The 22501-nt window shown below is 48.9% G+C and overlaps 7 protein-coding genes across 7 annotated transcripts; 3 read left to right on the top strand and 4 right to left on the bottom strand.

The window, feature by feature from the left end:
* Window positions 1–70: 70 nt before the first annotated feature.
* ASPBRDRAFT_30055 (uncharacterized protein) lies at window positions 71–911 on the bottom strand (the record flags this gene model as incomplete). The annotated part of the gene is made up of 2 exons (XM_067622727.1): window positions 71–340; window positions 405–911. The coding sequence occupies 2 exons, from the start codon at window positions 909–911 to the stop codon at window positions 71–73; spliced, it is 777 nt and encodes a 258-aa protein (XP_067478895.1).
* Window positions 912–7073: 6162 nt separating this feature from the next.
* ASPBRDRAFT_65422 (uncharacterized protein) lies at window positions 7074–7634 on the bottom strand (the record flags this gene model as incomplete). The annotated part of the gene is made up of 2 exons (XM_067628532.1): window positions 7074–7488; window positions 7525–7634. 2 exons carry the CDS (start codon window positions 7632–7634, stop codon window positions 7074–7076), a joined length of 525 nt encoding a protein of 174 aa, XP_067478894.1.
* A 3185-nt stretch (window positions 7635–10819) lies between these two features.
* ASPBRDRAFT_674135 (uncharacterized protein) lies at window positions 10820–11454 on the top strand. The gene is made up of 2 exons (XM_067628886.1): window positions 10820–11140; window positions 11217–11454. The coding sequence occupies exons 1-2, from the start codon at window positions 11066–11068 to the stop codon at window positions 11301–11303; spliced, it is 162 nt and encodes a 53-aa protein (XP_067478893.1). The 5' UTR covers window positions 10820–11065; the 3' UTR covers window positions 11304–11454.
* Window positions 11455–11774: 320 nt separating this feature from the next.
* ASPBRDRAFT_43006 (uncharacterized protein) lies at window positions 11775–12684 on the bottom strand. Its single transcript, XM_067624909.1, has one exon. The coding sequence runs from the start codon at window positions 12572–12574 to the stop codon at window positions 12200–12202; it is 375 nt and encodes a 124-aa protein (XP_067478892.1). The 5' UTR covers window positions 12575–12684; the 3' UTR covers window positions 11775–12199.
* A 2849-nt stretch (window positions 12685–15533) lies between these two features.
* zfpA (putative C2H2 finger domain protein) lies at window positions 15534–18217 on the top strand. The gene is made up of 2 exons (XM_067619338.1): window positions 15534–16283; window positions 16341–18217. The coding sequence occupies exons 1-2, from the start codon at window positions 15710–15712 to the stop codon at window positions 17807–17809; spliced, it is 2043 nt and encodes a 680-aa protein (XP_067478891.1). The 5' UTR covers window positions 15534–15709; the 3' UTR covers window positions 17810–18217.
* Window positions 18218–18337: 120 nt separating this feature from the next.
* ASPBRDRAFT_43004 (putative bis(5'-nucleosyl)-tetraphosphatase) lies at window positions 18338–19661 on the top strand. The gene is made up of 2 exons (XM_067624908.1): window positions 18338–18530; window positions 18639–19661. Exons 1-2 carry the CDS (start codon window positions 18348–18350, stop codon window positions 19551–19553), a joined length of 1098 nt encoding a protein of 365 aa, XP_067478890.1. The 5' UTR covers window positions 18338–18347; the 3' UTR covers window positions 19554–19661.
* Window positions 19662–20251: 590 nt separating this feature from the next.
* On the bottom strand, window positions 20252–21926 carry ASPBRDRAFT_125193 (uncharacterized protein; the record flags this gene model as incomplete). Its single annotated transcript, XM_067617765.1, has 2 exons — window positions 20252–20467; window positions 20541–21926. The coding sequence occupies 2 exons, from the start codon at window positions 21924–21926 to the stop codon at window positions 20252–20254; spliced, it is 1602 nt and encodes a 533-aa protein (XP_067478889.1).
* Between the last annotated feature and the right edge of the window lie 575 nt (window positions 21927–22501).

The raw sequence follows: 22501 nt of genomic DNA, 5'->3' as shown, positions 1-22501 counted from the left end.
TCTGCATGTAACTCTCAGCTGAATAACAAACATCTTTGAAGTCAAGATCTATCACAAAAAGGTGAAAGCACTACTCCATTCCCAAGCTATACAACTCCGGCACCTCCTCATCTTCTCCCATCTTGCTTTCGCCTAAGAAAGCCCGCACTCCCACTCCCTCCCTCCAACCCTCCATATCCACCGGCTCCTTCATGGATTCCACTGACGTCTGCCACAGTACCCTCGCATCTCGACACTGATGTACCGCGCCCACCCCATCGACGTCGAAGATGGTCTTGCCATGTCGGACCTTTGTTTTCCGGGGCCGTTCGATCGTATCGTCTGCAGCACAAAGGATGCCCTATTACCATCAGTTTTGAAACAATAACATGAGGATTGACAAGAACAATGAAAAAAAATCCCACCTGAGCAATATAGTCAAAGCAATGCGCCCAATGTACCTTGTCATGCATCATATCGCCCGAATGTGCCTGACTTGTTGAGTTGACTTTGTTCTCCGTCGTCTCGGGAAAGACTATTGCCCGCAGCACGATCAGACAATGCAGTTGATGAAACATCGATATCCCCCAGCTGAGGACTTTCTCTTCTTTCTTCTCATCAGCGGTGAGATGGATACTGTCGGGGATGGTGTGGGAGCGGATGCCTCCGCCACCGGGCGGAAGGAGGATGGATTCCCATGTCTGCACCTCGTCCGAGTCATTGCTTGTCCGTTCAAGCTCGGGGCGCTCGTTGAAGACTCGACCGTGGGTGTGGTCTGGTGATAGGCTTGGGGACTGTGAAGGACAAATGGGAGGGATGATATGGGGAAGGAAGTTGGGTGGTGTAAGGAGCAGGATGGTGATGGTGATTAGGAAGAGGGTCGTGAGGGCCAGGGAGACGAGACAGGGGGTATGAAGCGATGTCATGGACATTTCATGGCATTTCTTATTTTCTTTCTTCAGTACTCTAGGCTAGAGAGATGGCCAGGGTATGGTCGTTTCAGGTTTCTTTTATCTGGGGGTCTATCTTTATTGTTGCCGCATCGGGTATACAATGGTTCTTCATGGGTTCCATGGTTGAGATGTGTGAAAGCCATGGTTCATAGCTAATTCATGAGTGTATCTAGACCTCCGAAGAAGAAGCTGAATAGCTAACTGGGCGCTAGCTAGGACACAAGATTGCCCATCTTGCTACTGTCTATGCCAACATGGATAGACACCATAGTATAGACAGGGACATTCACATGACCCGCGATATCTGCACTAAGCCAGCACTAATCTGCATAGTGATGAAGACCTAAACCAACAACCCAAATCCCGGAGAGCTGCCAAGCAAGCACAGCGACTGTGACGACGAGTGGCGAAAACTGGGCAACCTGCAGAAGCGACTAATGCGAGCCTGATTGCTGCAAGGCATCCAGAGGGAATGGATACCTTGTCTGTCCGGAATGACGACAATTGGTGGGAGGCAGCTGTTTGTTACTGCGAGTTATCCAGCAATCAAGCATTCAGCATCCATTCATGTTCATGTATCCATCTGCTGGTTACTGGTAACTGTACACATCTCATCCACATAAACCTTACTTCCAAACAACATCAATAACCATCAGTGTAAAAAGTAAGTCGTTCCTAACCTAACCAGTAACAAAGTTAACTCATCTGCAGGTCCGTCCATCCATCCGTCAATCAATCTAAATCCGATACTTCCGAGACCCAAACCCAGCCAACCGGACTAACCGATTAGCATCATAGCTAGCAGCAGCAACAGCAGCAGCAGCAGCAGCACCGCCTCCTATTCTGTCCCGGTAGGTGGTAAGTAGGATTCCCCTTTCCCACGAAGCCAATCAACTAACTAAACTGCACTAAACCCAACCCCGGTGTGAAAAAACCACTACTTACCTACCTGCCTAAATTCCTCCCCGGTCCTTCGCGTCTTTCCCTTTAGTTTAGTTTAGCTTGGTTTCCGGCTCACTGGAATGGAATGGACTGGCGGGAAAGAAATAAAAGTAAAAAAAAAAAAATAACAAATGGTGTGTAAATACCTGCCTGTTCGGGCACAGTACAAAAAACATGGGTTCAGCCAGCCTCTTTCCATGTCCACCTACCCAATGGGGTTTAGTTCCCATCCTTTGGGATTCCTAACTTGGATGCGTACGTTAATTCCGAGTTCTTATGACGATACTTACTTATTACTCCTAGTTAAGGAGTAAATACGGAGTACGTTCTATCTAGAAGGAATGACTAGTGGCCGGGCGTCTTGACGGACTAAACAATCTTCTGTGTTAGTTTATATTTCTGTTTGTTTGTTGTTTTTTTTGTGGTCGGGCCGAGATGGCTAACTATTCATCACATGTAACTAACTAACTACTAAAGAATTCTTGCACTAATTATCCATGGGGATGGTAACTACTACTTACTATTTTACTAGTATTATTTTTTGTTTGTCTATCTATCTAGTCACTGTAGTATCTATCAACTACTATCTACTAGATACATGGATACTATGAGTGTCGCCTATGGTACATATTCAGTTGGGGAATAGTCGGATGGTAAGTACCAAATTACTCCGTTATCGGTGTTCACCGTTGAATCGATCGCATAATGGCGTTTGCTTGCATATACATTGATATGTACTTCAGATCTGCTACTACTACTACTACTACTACATGGTTCAAGTGCCCGACAGCATGTACCTTCTGTAGATACACATTTAACTATCTAACTAACTATAACCATGTTCATGACTCAGTTACTTACCCGATCCGTCAATCAATCAACAACTCATATCCCCTAGTCCATCCATCCATCCATCTACTATAACTATATCGCCACGTAATATATACTACTTACCTATACCATCAACTAACATGCAACGAGTAGATCCCTTAGCAAAATAGAATAAAGTAAACAATTGCACCTAGGAATTTGAACTCCCATACATCCTTCACTTCACTTCACTCCCGGAGTAGCTAGCTTAGTTAGGTAGGTTACATTGAACATTTGCCCCCGAGCGGGGTTATCATCACTCATCAACCGACATAGCTAACTAACTATCTATCTATCTATCTAGCAAGTCACCGGGATATGAACACCATAACCGAGAGCATTAGTGCAGAGTTTGCGTAAGTTAGTAGTATTTCGTAATTATCTGCGAAGGCAAAGAAAAGGCAACAAATAAAACGCCGAGTCAAATCAATTAATTATTCGATCCTAACTACTCCGTACTATTCTTAGCTGTGTGTTGTTGCCCTTGCGGATGTTAGACTTGGCATTGTAGATGCCTTCTTCTGCTGATGCTGCTAGATACTGCGCGGGTGTAGCGGCAACCATGCATACATACATAAATACTACTACTTTATCAAGTACATCGGTAGTATAGGAATATTGAAGGTTTATCGGTGAGTTCAAATGGAACGGAATGGAAGGAAGGAAGGAAAGAAGGAAGGAAGGGATGTATATCATTCTACGAATGGGGAATGTACTGTTTAGTAGTAACTTACTAGTAGTACGGTGAGTTGAGAAGGTTCAATCGAAGGTATATTAAATTTAGGTATGAATGCCGTTAGTAGTATTGCGATTGTCTCTTGTACTAGTAGTAGTATGAAAGTATATATTTTCTAGAAGTACTAGATACTACTACTAACTACTTGTGCGCATACTAGTTATGTGTATCCTTTGAAGGCAACTAGGTCCTTACTTACTACTTACCTACTGAGTAGTAATTGAGCTATGGTAGTAATCTCGCTTCTACGATTCGTACTTTTGTACGGATCGATCTTCATGTAAATCTCTTTTTTTTTTTTTTTTTTCGCATCTAAGCGACCCGTCACTTACTATCATAAACAACTATCCTAATTCAGCCCATTCAACCGTCTAGAAAGTCTAGACTAACCTCGTGGCCTAATCTGACAGCTGCATGGCGGGTTGAAGGTTTCTTTCCATCCCTTAACTTCAATTATGAGTACGGAGTAGAAAATAGGCATCGTTAACGGAAACTCTACTCCGTAACTATGTTCAATAGACAGCATCCACCAGGGTCCATTGTGGCAAATCCGCCCCAGACCCATTATATGGGCACCCCTCTCCAGTAGATGTCAAAAGGTTGGTGATCCTTCCGGTACCATATGAAGTGGTACCTTTGGGGTCCTCTCCGTCGCTTTGGAATCAGGGTCAGACATGTTTGAGGGAATTAACTTCCGGGTGTACCTCCGTAGTAACCGCTAGGTAGTCAACTGCTTCATTTGCCTTAAGGTAAAATTGACTCTGCTTCCTGTTGTAAGGGGAAAAGAAAGTCACTCGTCTAAGTAAGGGGGGAAACTGCCACGATGTCGTTAACTGTCGGCCAAGGCCTGGACTGGGCGATGAAGATCGCGCCCCCCGACGACTGGAAAAATTTTCAGCGCACTGTCATAGGTCGGAGAAACTAAGCAGTTAAGTAAGGTGAAGTGTCTGCTCTGTAACGGGATCAGTAACTACTTCCGCGGAGCAGTAGATCCATGCATCATCAATCAAAACGACTAGACTACTACCTTATTCAGTCGATTAAGGCAAGTCCGTTATGATATATGCAGTTTTAGTCCCGCAAGGCACTCGCATCAGGAGAGACATTATTCATCGGAGATGCCGACACTATTGCTTGACGTCTGGGGCGCGGCGCTGCAGATCTCTCTGTGCTTTATCACGACCGACCGTCCCGAGTTTCCGTCAGACACAAGTCACGGCGGGGAACACCGCCTCATGTGCACACTGCACATGGCGCTAAAGAAGAAGAAGAAGAAGAAGAAGAAGAAGAAGAAGAAAAAAATTTCTTTGGTGCCAGCGTCTGGGGGTTTGAAGGGCGCCCATGCTTGCTGTCAATGTCATAGGCTTGTGGGACGGGGCAATTGCATCCCTAGTCCATGGGCTTAGCCACATGGACTATCCCTAAGCAGGATATAATCTACCCACTTAGCTTGGGCCCATCGTGTGCCCCAGCCACATTCTCATCATCGGGCGTCAGGCACACGGGATCCATCACTCGGGGACCGTCAGGGCGGTCCTGCTTCTCTCGTTTCTTCTTTTGTTGCTGTTTCAGTGGAGTTGGTATGGTATAGTAAATAGCTGCATGCAGGTTGACATGCCGAGTCATGTTTGTGGGTAGCAAAGTGCTGAGTCGCGGTTCTGTCGAGCCCTAATGGGCATACAATGCGATGATCATTGCCGTTCATCCTCATGCGGGGGATAATTAGAGCCGTTCTACGTAGTAGTCAACGTAGTCAACCCCTCAGGTCTTTCCGATCTCGCTCTGTCATCGGGAAGAGACAGGTAGTTACTTACACGATGCATACAGAGAATAAGGCAGAATAGGAAGCCGTGATAGGCAACTCGTAATGGATGCATGTGATGTACCAATCCTGCATCGTCATTACGCATCGTGATTGACCGAAGATGCATCAATCTAAACAGGGGTGCGCAAATCGGAAAAAGGAATCAATGGGGAGGAAAATACAGGCTGTCTCGGAACGAATGCGGAGCATCCAATGACCGTCAAAAGTAAGGACCCTCCCTAGCCGTAGTAGCGGAACAGAAAGTGCGAGCCAGAATGGGGGCCACTGGAAGCAGTCCAAATGGGCATTCTGGACTTGGAAAATTCTTCTGAACTGCTTCCTCGCGCCCGTGTCGCAGAACCTTCTGAATCCGGAGAAGGCTTCCGACCGACAGAAGGGTGAAAACGTGAGAGCGTAAGAAGATGAGAGAGTATAGAACTCGACTAGGACAACACAAGTCAGTCAGTGGTGGGGATTATTCAGCAGCGTGATGAATTGCATCGCACAGTCTGCCAGTGCCTGGCCTGTCTGTACTCGACCACTTTCAGGGAAGACAGGCCCGGTCGGAACCTAATCTGGTGAATGCCCCGAGCGACTATTCGGTCAATGCATTTTGATCAGCGACTGACCCAAGATCTTGTCCCGCGGGATCTGGTTTAGTGTCGATTCAAATTGATTATTACCCGGATCTCCGAATGAGCGAGTGTCCTGGGACGTCTGGCACTCAAATTTGAGCCAGTTCTGGTGCTTGGCGGAGTCGCTCGTCGTCCTGCCGGATACGCGGTATCTTTAATCTACAGTCTGGTATGGTGGATTCGCCGTGATCGACGACAAAGTCCCCAAGGGTACGGTGCAACCGTCAAGTGGCTGCCATGTCCGTGGATGATGATCATGGGTCGCAGGGATCGGTCCCTCCTCTGCATGACTCCAAGCAGAATCTGGAAGGACCTGATGAAAGTAGTATGTACTATGTAGATGACATCCGCCCAGATAGGTAGTTAGTGAACCAAGTAGTCAGTTGGGATGTCCAACAGCATCCATTCCTCATTCCATTCTCTCTCTATCCATGGCAGTCTGACCCCTCCTCCGTGTAACCTCAGCAGAAGCAGGTGAAAAGCTGAGGAGCTCTCCGCTCAGCTCATTGGCTCCTTGATTAGCCTCCAGGTGCAACTGTCTGCATGGCCAGTGTTGCATGGGCTCCGCGTGTGCAGGTTTCACCCAAGAAGAATGCCCAGCATCGAACAAACCATAACTAGTAGTCAATCAACAACCACTCCTGGACAAACTTTCCCTGACTGCGAGGGGAAGTAACACGTCGTGTCTTTCTTTCTCTCTGCCCAACCTCCAAAGCCAGGGACTCGGTTTCGACATATCCTGACTGGGTAACACCGAGAGGCAAAGCTAGTCTAGTTGTCAGATGATGACCAGGTTCGTCGAGTCGACGTCGATCGACACAAATTTGCTAGGATCAGAGAGGGTCAGTGAGGAGTTATTGGCCCCCCTGTCCGGTCTGTGCATACGGCCTCAGTTGGGTCTTTGGACGACATGAGTGATTCGCGGGGTCCTCTGCCATGCATGAGGATGGATGGTCGCCGAAGAGGATCCCGCGAGTACAAGGCTATTCTCTGATTACTTTCCCCCCTCCCTTAGCTGGCACCGGTGGCTTTCTTAGCGGCCTGCAGATATCGACTCTAGTTGCAGAAAGTGAAAAGCCATGTAAGCCATCCTAGATCGACATGACACCAGTCTCGTCGAAGGAACAGAGCGATCAGAAGTATGCTAGTTATGGCTATTCGCAGACGGCAATGGTGGTACATTCCAAGAATTCATGATTCGTGACAGCTCCACTGGTATATTCGGGAGAAGCAGCAGAGACAGGGACAGGGACAGGGATAAGAACAGCGGGAAGTTGACCCGACAACTTAACAAGGAGGGGTAACCATACCCATAACGAGCATATCCACGATCCAGAACCAACTTGAAGTCCCCTCCTCTGATTATTATTCTTGTTATTGTTTGTAATATCCAGGATCGTCGCAGGGGGAAACCGTGTGTCAGTCAAAGTGTAGAATCCGCGTACTGCCTCAAGCGTGACCCAGCTCCTGATTAGTTTTAGTCTATGAATCTGGAAGTTATGTGACGAACTGCATGAATCCCAGTGTGCCTCGTATCGGAGTGCTAATATCCGACCAGTGCCTCCCCCCCTGGATGAAGTAAGAAAGAGGAGACGAGGTGCGTACCTATGTGTTGAACGGACACGAAATGTGGAGAGCCAGTAATCCAGAGAAGGTCTGGACCAGCCAGATAGACCATCCATCATCTCCTCCTCCTCCTCCTCCTCCTCCTCCATCCTCCCCGACCCAGAAAAAAAAACACACCCAGAAAGTGAGTGAGTGGAGCACGATCCATCAAATGTCCAAAGTACTACTCACTAAATAATTAACTACTTTGTAAGACCTCCACGTACCTGACCTTCCCAAAACGGTATATAGTCGTGCCAATCAGCAAAGAGAGCTCGCTTATGCGTTCTGGTAGTATCTGGTACCTAAGGAATTAATACTAAGTTGGTTAGTGAGTAGAGGATTTATTCCCAACAAATGTGTTAGCTGTCAATCATAATTCCTAAACGATGCAGGTTAATATATCAAGCAATATAGATTGATTAATTGGCCCAAGTGGCCCATCTGAGGTGCACCATTAGGGTCGTGAATTCGCCATGCCAAGTGCCACGCTAATTTCCTTCCCCGGCCTCCCCGGCACCGTAGTACCAGTCCATCCGGGCACTAGATCTACTAGTTCGCATGCCGAGCTTCCCTTAGATTGGGGACTGAGTGGTGGTCGCGGATTTCCGTTGGTCCTTCCTTACGGCCCCAGGATAGGGGGTAATGTAGTAGATACCTAGTGAGTGGTGAGGGGGGATGTGCAACTGCAGACGGACAAACAGACCCAACTACTAGACTAAAGGACGGAGGGAAGTCGTCAGGGGAACGCGGAGTACACCTCATTAAAAGTAGTATAGTGGTTAACTTATAGATGGATATCTGGTTAGTCAGTCCATGATAGGCCAATTCCACTCACGTACTTAGTACTTAGTTAATATACGTACCGGAGTTCTCCAGTGCGGGCAGTGTCAGGGGTTATTTGGAATAAGACTGATTCCACTATCTACTATCCCCATGAGATGCTCGTTTATTTAATCTACTTAGCTTGATTGACTTACATTGTAGCCGACAAGGCATCCACAGGCGTACACACCGGGCGCTTATCAATCCGTGGGTGTGCGGAGAAGGTGGAAGAAAAAGGGCGAAAGAAAGAATACGGTATGACAGGACGGACCACAACTGAGGGAAGTACGTAGCGTTATCATTACCAACTCTCCCAAGAAATCATTAAAGTAAAACTAGCAAGTAGCTTCCCAACGGCTTGATAGTCAGGATACTGGTCCGTAAGGTTTCCACGCGAGTTGACTCGGGAGCGGAAAAGGGAAAGAAATCTGGAAAGAAAGTCAAAAACTGCGATCGATGACTTTCATCCACATCCCTGGCCTTCCTAAAATAGCAGTCCTATGGAAGCATTGCATTTGTTTCAAGTTGGTTTCATGGGCGGCAAGAATGTTGTTCTGGAAGCCTTTTTCCTGGCTTACTACTGGCAATCGTAGGGGGGAAAAAGTGCCAGGGGTTAGCATCCCAGCGCTTATGTTTGGACGAATGCGGGCGCTAGCACACGAAGTAGTGCATGCAGCTAGGCAGGACTAGTCCCAACAACATAAAAATATCCCCAAAGCGCTGACACTGCTCAGCAACCGCTAAATAATTAGCTATCTATCTATAGTTAGTCTAGCATCATACAGTCGGGCGCTTGTTTGAGGGACTGCAACAGAGTTACTCGGATTCTTAGTGTGCCGCCACGAGACGAGGCCAAGGAAGATATTAATGGAATCCTTTGTGTTACTTAACTTTACCAAGTACGATGGCGGGTGAGGGATCATTCCTTGCATCCCTCACAACAACGCCCAGGTAATCTAAATCTTCGTAATGTTTGGGGCCAAAATTCGAGCCATCCCAGATAACTAGTAATGATCCATCAGTCATCTGTCGTCGCGACAACAACGATGGGGGGGCGCCCCCTGGAAAAAATTGGCACCTGCCAACTGGGACCCGACACAAACTGACATGCGAAACAGTCTCTCTAAAAAGTGGGGTGCAAGTGGGGACTCGGCCACGATCCGTCGGAACGCCATGATGGACGTGTCACTTCTGTATCCGAATGTACTTTCCTAGCTAGACTGTGTCCAGGATGTATTGTCATCCATCTGGACAATCAGCTTCTAAACTTAGTGCTGGACTTGATGCAGATATCCAGGGCGTTCCTGTCCCGGATGGTGTACCTTCCAGGCGCACTATGTTGTTTCTAAATCTGTATGCCTGCAGCAGCATCCGGGGATATCGGAACCTGTTGATAAGATAGTAGTAATAGTACTACTGTGTGCTAGCCGTGTTGGTCCTTTTATGCTTTGTGATTGGTGTGTTTCGTGTGGGTGCTTAAGACACTTTACTTGTTGGAGAGCGTAGCATCCTAAGAATAGCTAGTCCAAGTCTTTCACCACCAAACAATGTGGTCACTGGTCAGGTTGATATCTTGCAATTAGTGGCCGGTCGATCATTTCCTCGATGAGTCGAATACCAACCATTTTCCCTTGGCGATAGAAATTCCATGTCCCTTTTCGTACTTGTGTGGTTTTAGTCTGACACATGGATGCAGGGATTATTCCCTCCGTCGAGTTGACATTGTTCTGGGCGCATCCGAAATAAGGCTTAGCGAACCCCGTCATTGTCAATCCTTGGGGGTGTCCAGGATTACCTGTCACCTTAAGTTTTGGATGATCAGGGATGCTCCTTGAATGGGGGTCTTCTCTTGCACGGAGATGTTCCAGGCTTGTTTTCGCCGACTACTGGTGTTAGTGTAATAATTTTGGGCTGGCTGCAGGATAACTACTGAAATAAGAAATAAGCCGTTAGTGTCAGCGAGACTGGAAAGGACAGAGTGAGATGGCCCTTCCCTGCCGCACCGAAAGAGCGTCTCCAGGATAAGGGACCGTCAGCATGGTAAAGTTTGACATCTCATCTGGATCAATTAAGTTACACGCATCAGCATATTTACGTGGTCTGCCACGTGCGGAAACATTGGGTGGGATTCGGGTGTCGTATTACCCCCGTGTACGGAAAGGCTGAGTACGTGAAGCCCCTGAGTGCACGCCCATGTCAGCTTGCATGGTATTGCCTGAGTAAAATGTGCTTACTTGTTGTTTATCGAGGCTCGAAGAAAAAAGTGGTGCTCGCTCTTCTGTTTCAAGCAAATGATGGCCTTTATCGCACATATGGTCATAGAACACGTTGTGGGTCAGTTCAAATTATTAGGATCTTGGAGGCACACCACCGGAGTAATATTCCCTACCCATAGTGCTGTAGAGTATGCTAGTACCTAAGGTTAGGTAGTAGGAGTCACAGGATTCTGGAACATCTAGAATATCTGTCAGAGCAAACCAGTGAAACGAAGCCACAATATTGGGACTTCCGGAAAGGTGAGGGGTGGAAGAGAAAGGAAGAAAAGGAAGCAAAATTTGCCCCACTGAAAGGAGTCTGTCGCTATGCAACAATATTGGGCCTGGTTTTCAACACATTCTAGAATTTCGCAACGTGTTGCACTGTGTTACTCCATACTATCATGGTGATATAGCTTTTAGCGACCAAATCAGCCACGGAGCTGATCCGTCGCACATTGATGAGCCCAAACTTAGCAACATTGCTCCGAAAGTCTTCTCTCCCAGAAATTTCAGCTATTGGTCAGTTCTACCGTGTGCGGCGACGTTCTGACCGAGACGACATGTGGATAGACTATGACATAGAGGGACTGAAGGAGAGCCACATCACAGGATGCCACAGCGCGACCCGGGGGAGCGGTGAAAGAGAGGAAACAGGGTGCTGCGCCTCACTTCGATCAATTCTCATTGCGGCATTAGCGCACGGGGATCTTCCAATGGAAAGTGCGGTAAGATCCGCCCGGTGACACACGATGGGCTATTAAGATGTGGCTCAACCAAACATGTGGCGCTAAGGTCGGATCGGGAACTCCGTCCTCACCGACTTAGCGTCTCTCCTCTCACTGCGCCTTCGGAGAAGAGCGTCGGGGGTGTGCGTTCGTCAAGGGTTTTCGAATTCTTCGAACCCAACCGCTTGCATTCTACATGTGCATACTGCGCCAAACCCGCTTCTGGAGGGGCCCCTTGATGACACGGGCGGGGGGGTAAGAAATAAAATTCGATGCCTTGTTGATAGATTGTCAACATCGAAGCGTTTTGCATGCCAAGTGTGCCCTAGGCCCACAATTTTGTGTCATTCGTGTAATTATCCCCCTTTGTGGAGGACAATCAGGATGAGAGGGGCCTTTCAAGGGACTTTTCAATACAAAGCAATATCAACACAGATCGGTCATATCTTTGTCCTTTTTTACTCCCTCTGTATTGTGATCGTACGGGGGAGTATGGGAGGGTATGTAACAGCACTACTCAGCCTTGCCTGAGCCACAGTAGACCCACTCAGCCTGGCAGCCACGATGTCATTCCTCTCATGTTTGACTCGCGTTCCGTACCGGTTTGTTTGAAATGGGAAGAATGAAGCGACAACTCCGTGGGAACTAAGTCAAGGCAGGTCATGATCGTTTTGACAGCTATGCTGTCCTAAATCCTTAAGGTGAACGTGCCATGGACCGTCGTGTCGCCCCAACGTGCTCGGCGTATTTGAAAACGGGACTATTGAAACCTATAAGATCCCACATTATAGCAAAGCCATAGATTGCTCGCGCAGGAAGGGGAGAGAGAGAAAAAATCAATGTGCGGCTCTGTCTGTATCGTAGGCCCTAGTCCCGTATTCGTCCAGTTTGGGCCAAATGATTGTCCTCGCCCGACGCCCTAAATGAGAATCGTCCTCCCGTCTGGGACAATCTCGGAAGTCTGATTGGATCGAGGAGGGTCGTCGGTCCATGACGCTTCATTTGCCCGTCGTGAGCTGCTGACCAATCGTCCCCGATCGCTGGAGAATGCACGTTTCTGAAAGGGGAGTTGTGAGGGTGTGGAGCTGAGCTAAGATCGTCAAGAGGACCCATGAGGTCGGCGACTTGAGTGATGGTCGATGGGTGTTCGGAACTGGCGGCCACGGCCCAGATCCAGTTGCTTAGTTTGCTGCTAGTAAGTCCTCCCCGTCCCTCCTGGAATGAGGACGATCTGAACCACATTGACGGGACGAAGGAAGCGTCCCACCATAGGAATTTTTCACGGCTTGAAGAAAGAGTGGCAGTTCGACCACTGACGGTAAAAGTGATTACCTTTAGACTTTCAAAACGTCTGCTTCCTCTGCGGTGTGTGTTAAGTCCATGACACATTAATCCGTCTCGGTTTCTCTTTGAGGATCCGCCTACGGAATACTGCTGGGGATTATAGGCACTTGAACTAGATACTAACTAAACGGTTGGACGCGCATCACTAAGCGGACATATCACCAAGGACTAAAAAGTTGCCCAGTACGTATCCCCGTGATGGTGTAGCCACTAGCCTATGAAACGTAGCAATTATCCGCTCGCAGGAGGTCACGTCGTCTACTGAATGGCATTGAGGGGTGGGAAAGGAAAGAATTTTTTGCCACCATCTTATCAGGAACAATGGCCGTGCTGTGATTAGCAGGAATGCGGAGAGGAGGGAAATAAACAAAGATTCAACCGCTAAAACTGCTACGTAACCGACAAGGTTTGGTAGATAGTCAAATGGGCTACCGACAAATTAGTGCCAAGTTTTCAACCGAGGATGGACGAGTGCCACACTACGGACTTGCCGATGACACCTGCGGATACGAATGTCAGGAATGCACGGGGTACGGCGACCCCGTAGTCGGCATCCAGGCCTCCAGATCATTCTTTCTTAGTATCGTCCTTGACCTATATTCATTTAATTTATTACGATCGATCGCTTAGGCACTTGGATTCTAGACACATTCAGAGGGATATGTTTCAGACAAGACTACTACTTATTGAGTAGTCATTTGGTATCTGAAGCGAAATAGTGGTAAGATACGGGCCCGCGAATTCCTTAGTTCAACAGTACCTTACATGCAGGAGGTGCGAAAGAAGGAGAAAAAAGAAAAAAGAGAGGCATGCTAAAATCGTCCAATCAAGAACCATAGCGACGATGGATAAAAAAGAATAAGGAAAAAAGAAGGGGAAAAAAAAAGGAAGGTAGAGGGATGTACGGAATTTCGGAAAAGAGCGACTCGATTAAGATTCTGATAGGGCCCGACTTTCAAGGGCGATTGTCTGAAATGCTTGCTAAGAGTTAGTAGTTGTGGAGGCTTTGACAAAAGTTTGGGTGGCCGTGGAGTGGATCGCACGCAGATGGGGTTCCCTTATTACCGCTTTAGGTAATCCTCGGGGAGGACTTGGGTATCGAGCATCTCCGAATGATACTGTATTATTTGGGGTTGTACCGATTCCTCCTACAACTGTAAGTAGATAAGCACATACAGAATTTGATCAGGAAAGAGGCAAGAAGAAGAAAAAAAAAAGAAGGCATAGAACGGACGAATAACTGTTTACAGTAACTAGTGTATAGGGGAGATCGAATAAGAACAACCAAACATAACAATCGACAGATTATTTTCTGGTAGAGGAAGAGAGAAAAAGGAACGAAAGGGAAAAATTGAGCCTATGAATCCATCCTTACGACATTATTCGTGAGCAGATCACTTATAATGAGAATGACCAAAAAGAAAATAAAGAAATGGGGAAAATAAAATGCGAAAAATAAAAAAGAAACGAATAAAACACGAAAAAGAAGATAGGGAAAGGGAAGAAAAAAAAAGAAAGAAATGAAAATTCCCAAGCAACTGAAGTTATCCTGCAAGAGAACCCTCCGGCTGGCAGTGCAGGATGATGCATGATGGCTAGCGGTAATACTTATTTTCGTACACTGACTTGACCCGACTAGCAGTACGGCGTATCGAGGTGCTAATAATACCACTTGATTTAGGCCCGGTTCACTGCCTGCCCCTGCTCGCCCGGCATCTCCACCTTTGCAGTTCTACCTACTAGCAGCGCTACCCCTGTTCCTTTTTTTCCCTTTTTCTCTTCTTATTTTCCCTATTCCTTTTTTAATTCGTTTTATTTTATTTATTTTCTTTTTCATTCCTCCAGTCCATTTCCTCCACTCTGGTTAGTTAGTGGTTAGTAGTGGTCCTCCCTCCCCACCACCATCATCATCATCAATTACCACCACCCACCATCAACATCGGCATCATTCACCCACACCCACACAACCCACCCCAGTTCATTTGGAACCGCGCTAAACACTAGGCTCTACTGCTCCCCTGTTGCGATGGTACACACAAACCCCCCGCTCAGTAGTAGTCGGGCGATGGGCTCGACTCTTACTTTTTAGTGTGGTTTTTCTTAGTTCGATCCCAGTACAGTCTAAATATCCACTCCGAGTTCCAATACTAGTACGTAGTAATAGTAAGTCCTACACTGCGACTCATAGGGCCAGCAATCATATAACATTTATCTATGCTTTTACTCCCTCCTTCCCCCTCCATCTGATCTTCCTCTTCCATACTCTTCCTCTTCCTGTTCCTGTTCCTCTTCCTCTTCCTCATCCTCATTCTCATTCCACATTCCTCTTCTCCCTCACATACGGGTCGGGCCTTGGTGAAGCTGTCAACGAGACAACTCTCCCATTACCATTACAAAAGAAAAGGAATTCTTTACCTACTTTGCTCCTCCTCCTCGTCCTCTTCTCCTCCGTACACTGCCCTCTCTTTCTTCCTCAACGCAGTGTCTAAGCTATTTTTACCTTTTCTGAGACCCCTCTGCTTTGCGTCTCATCATCCTCTGCTGCTTGCGGTGTTAAACTTTTGCTGCCTCTTCTGCCTATTCAGCGCCCCAAGATTTGGATCTGCAAGTGACAACACACTTCGTCGCCTTGCAGTTGGTACCTTCAAACACCGAGCTTTCAGACACGTTCTTCCAAGCTCCCTCTTTTGTCCTCTCTGGAAAAATTCCCCGGATCCTCGTTGGAGCTTGCTCGTCTCGTCACTACTACTAGGCTCCCGCTAAATACCAAGACTATCAGGCGATAGTAGGTTTTCCCCCCTCCCCCGAGCGGGCCGTTCCCAATCTTTGAACTCAATAACATTCCTTCTCCCAAGCCCCCGGGTCCAAGGGAGTCCTGCCGGACAATATTCCCATGCCATTGATTGAGACATCAGATTGCTAACGCTCATCATGTTGCAGATCCGTTGCATCCCTCCTCTTCTTCTACATTAACCCTCGCATCCTCCCATCTGGACGCCAAGGAACGAGCCAACCACTGCACGGAGCGTGGGCATGCAATCTCACGCAGACAACTCCGACTTCGTACTATTCCCTACCCACTTCACCGGTGACAACAAAATGCTGGCCCTGGATTCGTCCAGACAGCAGCAGCAGCAGCACCCCCCATACCTCCAGTCCTACCCTATGGATCCAAGTACCTTTATCGATCCTCTTGCCTTCCATGTGGACGATCTAGGTTTCAATCAGACCCACGACCCATCCAGTGTACCCCAGTCCTCCAACTACGGTACGCCGCCTGTCTACTCCGAGTCTTACTCGGACGCCAATAAAGCTGCCGGATTTCCACCTATGCCCGCCACCCCCCCGTCCCTTCCTTATTCTTCCGATCACTTCTTTCCTGGACTCTCTACTGCGTCTGGTCCCTCGGTTGCAAGCGCCTCCTCCTCCGCCATCGGATCGCCCAATACGGGTTCTGCGCATGCCATCTCGGAAGATTGGGTCCAGACAACGAATGGCTTGGGGCTTCCCGCCGCGGTCATGAGCGACTTATTTTCCCATGAGTATTTTGGCAACACACTGGACTCGGAGGGTTTCTACCAGCAGAAATGTCCAGAAAACTTTGTTGGTGGGTTACAATATCCCGCTCCCATACACTGTCCTGCGACCCTGCTGACCACCTCAGACCCTTCTGTTATCCAACCAATGCTACAACAGCATCCCATCCAACCACCTACCTTCTCCTTTCCGGATCAGCCCGATTATGTCGTCTCGCACAACGGATTCCTTCCCCAGTCCCCTGACCCTTCCCACCTCCACCCCTCAGACCACTACGGTGCAAACCAATCGTTTGCACAGCACCCCAATGTTGTGCCGACCTCTTCCCCTTCCTTGGTTCCTGCCCTTCCCCAGTCACGACCAGCTTCCTCCTATGATCGGAGGTCATCGGTCTCGTCGGTTCAATCCCAGCGCTCTCATCCAAGCCCGACTGCCAGTAATGCAGAGTCCGATGATGACACTAAGGAAAAGGGACGCTGCCCTTTCCCGGAGTGCCGACGTATCTTCAAGGACCTCAAGGCTCACATCCTGACACACCAGTCAGAGAGACCCGAAAAATGCCCCATCGTCACCTGCGAATACCATATCAAGGGGTTCGCACGCAAGTACGACAAGAACCGCCACACTCTTACTCACTACAAAGGAACGATGGTTTGCGGTTTCTGCCCGGGGTCTGGGTCCCCCGCCGAAAAGAGCTTCAACAGGGCGGACGTCTTCAAGCGCCACTTGACATCAGTGCATGGTGTCGAACAGACACCACCTAACTGCCGGAAGAGAAGTCCAGCTGCAGCAGCAAGCAAGGGAGCGTCTAGCTACAGCCCCGACGCGACCGGCAAGTGCTCGACTTGCTCCATTACGTTCAGCAACGCCCAGGACTTCTACGAGCATCTGGATGACTGCGTGCTTCGGGTTGTGCAACAGGAAGAGCCCAGCGAAGCCATCAACCAGAAGCTGCTTTCTGAAGTCGATGCTGATGAGGAGGTGCAAAAGACGATGGAGAAACATAACTTGAACGACACGGCTGGCACCGTCGACATATACAATGACGAATATGATGATGACGATGATGACGCTTATGAATACTCGAACCTGCGCTCGGGCAAAGGTCCCCTGAAGACCACCAAGGGATCGGGGGCGGTGGCCCGTCCTATCTTGGGCGTCAACAACGCTGTCACGAAGGGTTCGTCCACTGCCAATGCTAAGATGCGTGCAACTACATCCAAGCGACGAAACAACCGTGATCGTTATCCCCAGTCCTGGGGTTGCCCCAGCAGCAGCATTAAAACGAAGAAGCGCGTCCTCTGTGTCTTTGATGGACAGCGCCGTCTGTGGAAGGACGAGATGATGCTCGACAATGAGTTCGAAGTCCGCGTCAAACTTCCAGGTGGTGCAGGCGATGGCACTAACCGGGAGGCCTACGTGACTGATTTGGATGTCGAGACACTGAAGCGTGCTGAGGGTGTTTTGAGTGCCAATGACGAAGAACGCGGCCCTTGGATCGACAACCAGTCCACCCAGCTCATTGGACAGGCGGCCGTTCTGCTGCCTGATACGTACCGGCCGCATGATGCCGAGCCCATGGATATGACCTACTAGGTCCGGAGGGAGACAGGGACTCCTGTTCTATCCATAACCCCCACCCCTTTCTTTCGATTCTGACTGTCATATTTTGCATATCATGGGTTTTGCATGTGTGGCATGACGAGAGCGATTTTTTTTATTTGTGTTCGACCAGTTTTATCTTGATACCACCACTCTGCAGATTTTCTTATTTCAAATGATGGGCACTCATGGAGGCTGCGCCCGTGGTCCTGTAATAATATTCCCTATGTTTTACTTTTGGGACTGGTTATGGCTTTGGCGTTTGGGCAACCAAAACGAGATGGTTATGGGAATGCAGGTCATATCCTACTTTTAAAATGGAAGTGTGTACTTCTCAGAGTGTAAAGGAATCCTTTTTTTTTTTCCTTTAAGCAACGTGAACAACAAGGTTTCAGCAGCCCGGGACATGTCGATGTAGATCTCAACTCCGTAATTAACTATCTTATCCGTAAGTCGGGCCGGCCAGGCGATCGGAGTCTTCTGCCCGCCTTTTGCCCCACATTTTCCCCTTCCCGCGGGTGTCGCATCTCGCATGGCGACTGCCTTCATGATCAACAACCCAGTTCCAACATATCTACGCCCTCGCAAGATGCAGTTGGGTATTTCGGAAAGCCTGTCTTCCCTGGTAAGTAGGCGATTTGTTGCTGCCAGGGATGCCGGTCACTTAATCTTCTCTTCGACGCATCTTGCGACCATCCACACGTCAAGCGTACCGGTAACTCAGCCCACCACTCCCCATCTCCGCACCACACATCAACACACTGTCTCTCGTCATTGTTTCACGACTCCAGCCTACTGACGTCTCTCCCCTTTCGCTGTTTAGTACCAAGTTCGCTATTGTCCCGCTCTGGCCAAGAAACCAACAGGCGCTCCTAAGCCTGACAAGGGTCCCAGTTTACCGAAACCCGATCCCTTCCAAGATCCGTCTCCCGACCTGCTGCTCGCTCAGATCCCTCGCGAAAACCCGTCGCACGTGCTGGTCTTGAACAAATTCCCTGTAATTCCGAATCACTTCATTCTTGCTACGAAGGCTTGGCAATCGCAAACAGACCTTCTCGACAAGGAAGACCTGGAAGCCGCATATGCCTGTATCAAAGCATGGGCCGAGGGAAGTCAGCCCGCAGGCCAAGGGAGCAAGAATCTCTTTGCCTTCTTCAATTCCGGGGACGAGAGCGGTGCAAGTCAACCCCACAGACATCTTCAGTTTCTTCCTGTCGAGGCCATGGCACAGGGTGACTCTCAAAACTGGCGGCCCTTGATTGACGCCGTAGCCCTGCAGCCTACAGCCAGCGGGTCTGGTTACCAACATTTGGCTCAGGTGCCTTTTGCGCATTTCGCTCGTCCCTTGCCGCCAAATCCCTCCAGTGAGACTCTCCATCAGATCTACTTGTCTTTGTACAGAGCGGCGGTGGCAACGGCAAAGGGAGGACTCGGTGACGCCGGCCAGGAAGCCACTGGTCCTGCCGCCATTAGTTACAATCTTGCTATGACTGAGACAACCATGATGATCTGTCCAAGGCGGAGTGAAAGCGCCCGGATTCAGGTTGACTCGACGGCGTCTGTAGATGTTGCTGAGGCGGGCGTTGTCGCTCTTAATGGCACAGTCCTTGCTGGTACCCTAATGGTCAAGGCTGAAGCCGAATGGAACGAGTTGCGTCGGAATCCTACTTCGCTACATAACGTGCTTGCAGCTATCGGATACCCTCAGCCAGATGCACGGGAAGTTTCTTTGTTGTAGATCGATATGAACAGAGATATTCTTCTGTTAGATATTTTGCAGTATAGCTTTTGAATAGAAGTGATCTAGCGCCTCCGTGACAGACGGAGATTTACTACGCATAGCACATCATCTACGGCTCAATCTGTATGGTTTGATGTTCAGGGATGTCAGGCGTCCGTTGAACAAGCGTGTCTCAGCATATGCTGATATTTCCAGACCCGAGTAGCCCCAAGCCTAGACAATCTGCGAACGACGTACCAGCTTTACAGATACAAGTCAATACTAGCAATCGAACTTTGTTTAGGAGGAAATTCTGGTGATGCTCGGTGTCACGTGGCGAGGCAGTACCTGAAGTCGCGGTGGCAGCTTCTTCTTTAGTCGCCTGCCAATTCACGCTCGGATCCCATCGACAGCTCCCAGTTAGACCACGATTGTATGCATAAGATACAGCACTTCTAGTTCTACTTGACAACATCGCTTTCATGCTCCAGAACTGAGAAGATAGAAAACGGACGGATACAACACAACTGGCCATTGCCTGTCCATGAGTCTGCTTCAGTTTCGCCTCCCCCCTCACTTATTTACTGATCACTCGCTAGCAACAACAGCTTCTTTCGCTCAAAGCACAAGTCCACTCAACGCCAAAAGGCTGTTAACCGAAGGATGTAATGGGGAATTCCGACAGACCGATCTAACACTTCTGATTCCAGTCAACGTCAGATCTTCACGCCATGGATTTCACACCACTTCTTTTTGCAGGTTGCATTCCCAAAATGATAGGATCCCCCATGGGCCCTGATATACTGAGCCACTCTCTTCCAGGAGACCTTGGGTAATTGATTGTCAATTTGAGCCCAGCAGAAGGAGTAATGGCCATCACCCTGGCCCGCGGCTTCGGACAACACGTTTACAGCTTCACAGAGAAGGCGAATCTATCGTGAGTCAGTACCATACTCCCGTGAACATCTGGGATGAGAGATAGAGAAGCCTGGGCAGATGACTTACGTCGTTCTGGTGCCATTGTGGCTTCCTCACGCGTTGCTCCTTAGACTTCGTCAATGTGCGGAATCTGCCACGGAGAGTCGACTCGGCCTCCTTGAACCCCCCAATTCTCTTGATATCCTTATAAGACAACCCACGGAGCTTACAGTCAATCAAAAATGCGTTTCTCTTGTCACGGAGGCATGTAAGTGGCCTGCCAAGCAGCTTCCCCTGACCAACGGCGCCTTTGTCACTGGCAGTCGGTAGCGGCCAAGGCTCATTGTGTCTATGACGACGCTTGTGGTATTGGTAGAAGCCAGGGATAGGAAAGGACTCGTTACATCCTTGATTGACTGCACGTCCACTTCCGACCGAAAGCATGGCTGAAGAATTAGTCCGTTCGGAGTCCCAGGGGAGTAGTAGGGAATGGGTAACGCTTGTACCGTCATTCCCAAATGTGGGGGTATCCGAATGAATATTCGCCGCGGCAAGCTGAGCCAGTGCGCTGTTGATTTCTCCGTAAAATCGTGCTTCGTTCGATAGATCCACTGTGTCCCATATGGATTGATCGTGGCTAGGACCCTCGGTGGATGAGTCCGATACTTGATGAACCTGCGCAGCTAGCAATGGAAGCGATGTGCTAGCTGAAGCAAGAACGTTACCTGCAGTTGGTTCTGGGCTCTCAAGCGACGACCTTGGGGACTCAGATAGTGCAGTTTCTCCCACGGTTGCCCACTCTGCCTCCTGAAGAGGAGGCTCACTTCCCTGAGATATGCCTTCCCCGAAGATAGTTATGGGCGCCCTGTGTGGTGTTGCCCCCTCTGCTATCAGGGATGAGACAGGTTCGCTGATCGCAAAAAGGTCGTTGATATCATCGGTCTGGTAGTTCAAATCAGAAGCAGCATCGCTAGAATGAAGACCATCATCGACGAATGCCGTCTGTGGGACGTCTGGGTGTGCAGAAAGGGCCTCGAACTGGCTGCACTCCTCGACTTTGATGAAGTGCATCTCCTGCGGCTTGTTGCTATGATGAGTCTGCCTTTCAGGTTGGAAATGAAAATCATATGCTGCTGCTGTGGTTCTTCCAGATTCGAAGGCTGAGTAACAGTTGGGACAACAACAAGGGCACCTTATATGGGGCAGCTCTTGCATTGTCGTGTCGTTGCTCATCATCCTCATGAATTGCGCGGGAAGTTGCTCGTCTTTCTCCATAAGGTGGTGTGTCTGTTCGCCCTCAAAGTGTGTCACAGGGAGCTCTGATATGGTGCCTTTCCCGGTAGAGGATCTTGCATGGGAGGGTGTTCCACGGTCGTCTGAGAAGAAGAGATGGGAACGAAAGTCCGACACAGCAAGGCTTTCCTCAGCAGCAGCTACCTTTGGGCCTCGTGAGCCGACCAGGACGCGCAGCATGGCTTTTAACAGAGACCAATATCCTTTTGCTCTCTTCACCGCTACTATTTCCTATGCTCTGGATAGACGTTGGGTAAACACTATGCATTGGATCCTGGTGTCAGGGTATGCGTGCTGTCTGTCAGGCTACTAGGGCACCTGCAGGGACTGTTGTGGCTGCTCAGTACACCATGATCTATATGGAGGGGTTTCACTTTCTCGGATGACTCACCAATAAGGATTGAATACTAATGGCTCTGCGAGTGTTTGATTTTCCAGATTGGATTTCAGGGAACCAATGATTGAAGGTCTCGAGATCAGACAGGCTTTCCCTGAAGGCAACACGACTGAGCGGTGGAGGAAGTAATGAGCACAAGGCGCCTCTGACGGTGTCGTTCCCGTCCTCTGTACAGTTTCGATGACCGAATGAGCGATACTTCTTCTATTCCGCCTCAGATGGAATGGCAATGATGTCTCAGACGCCTGCCCTCTAAGGCAATATTTGCTGTTCGAGAAGTAGCTGGACAGGGTTCATGGAACTCACGGTTCGCTTTATCAAAGAGGATGTCTAATCCAACGGAAGACGTAGAGGGCTG

Source organism: Aspergillus brasiliensis, assembly GCF_001889945.1.
Source record: "Aspergillus brasiliensis CBS 101740 unplaced genomic scaffold ASPBRscaffold_6, whole genome shotgun sequence".
NCBI lineage: Eukaryota > Fungi > Ascomycota > Eurotiomycetes > Eurotiales > Aspergillaceae > Aspergillus > Aspergillus brasiliensis.
The sequence above is the reverse complement of the archived record's forward strand: the minus strand, read 5'-3'. Positions and strand labels throughout refer to the sequence as shown.

Coding starts and splice junctions, on each gene's coding strand:
- ASPBRDRAFT_674135 (XM_067628886.1), top strand. CDS start 11,066: ATGAGCCCAAACTTAGCAACATTGCTCCGAAAGTCTTCTCTCCCAGAA. Junction 11,141..11,216: donor CTATTGGTCAGTTCTACCGT/GTGCGGCGACGT, acceptor GCCACATCACAG/GATGCCACAGCGCGACCCGG.
- ASPBRDRAFT_43006 (XM_067624909.1), bottom strand. CDS start 12,574: ATGTGGTTCAGATCGTCCTCATTCCAGGAGGGACGGGGAGGACTTACT.
- zfpA (XM_067619338.1), top strand. CDS start 15,710: ATGCAATCTCACGCAGACAACTCCGACTTCGTACTATTCCCTACCCAC. Junction 16,284..16,340: donor ATGTCCAGAAAACTTTGTTG/GTGGGTTACAAT, acceptor TGACCACCTCAG/ACCCTTCTGTTATCCAACCA.
- ASPBRDRAFT_43004 (XM_067624908.1), top strand. CDS start 18,348: ATGGCGACTGCCTTCATGATCAACAACCCAGTTCCAACATATCTACGC. Junction 18,531..18,638: donor TCCACACGTCAAGCGTACCG/GTAACTCAGCCC, acceptor TTCGCTGTTTAG/TACCAAGTTCGCTATTGTCC.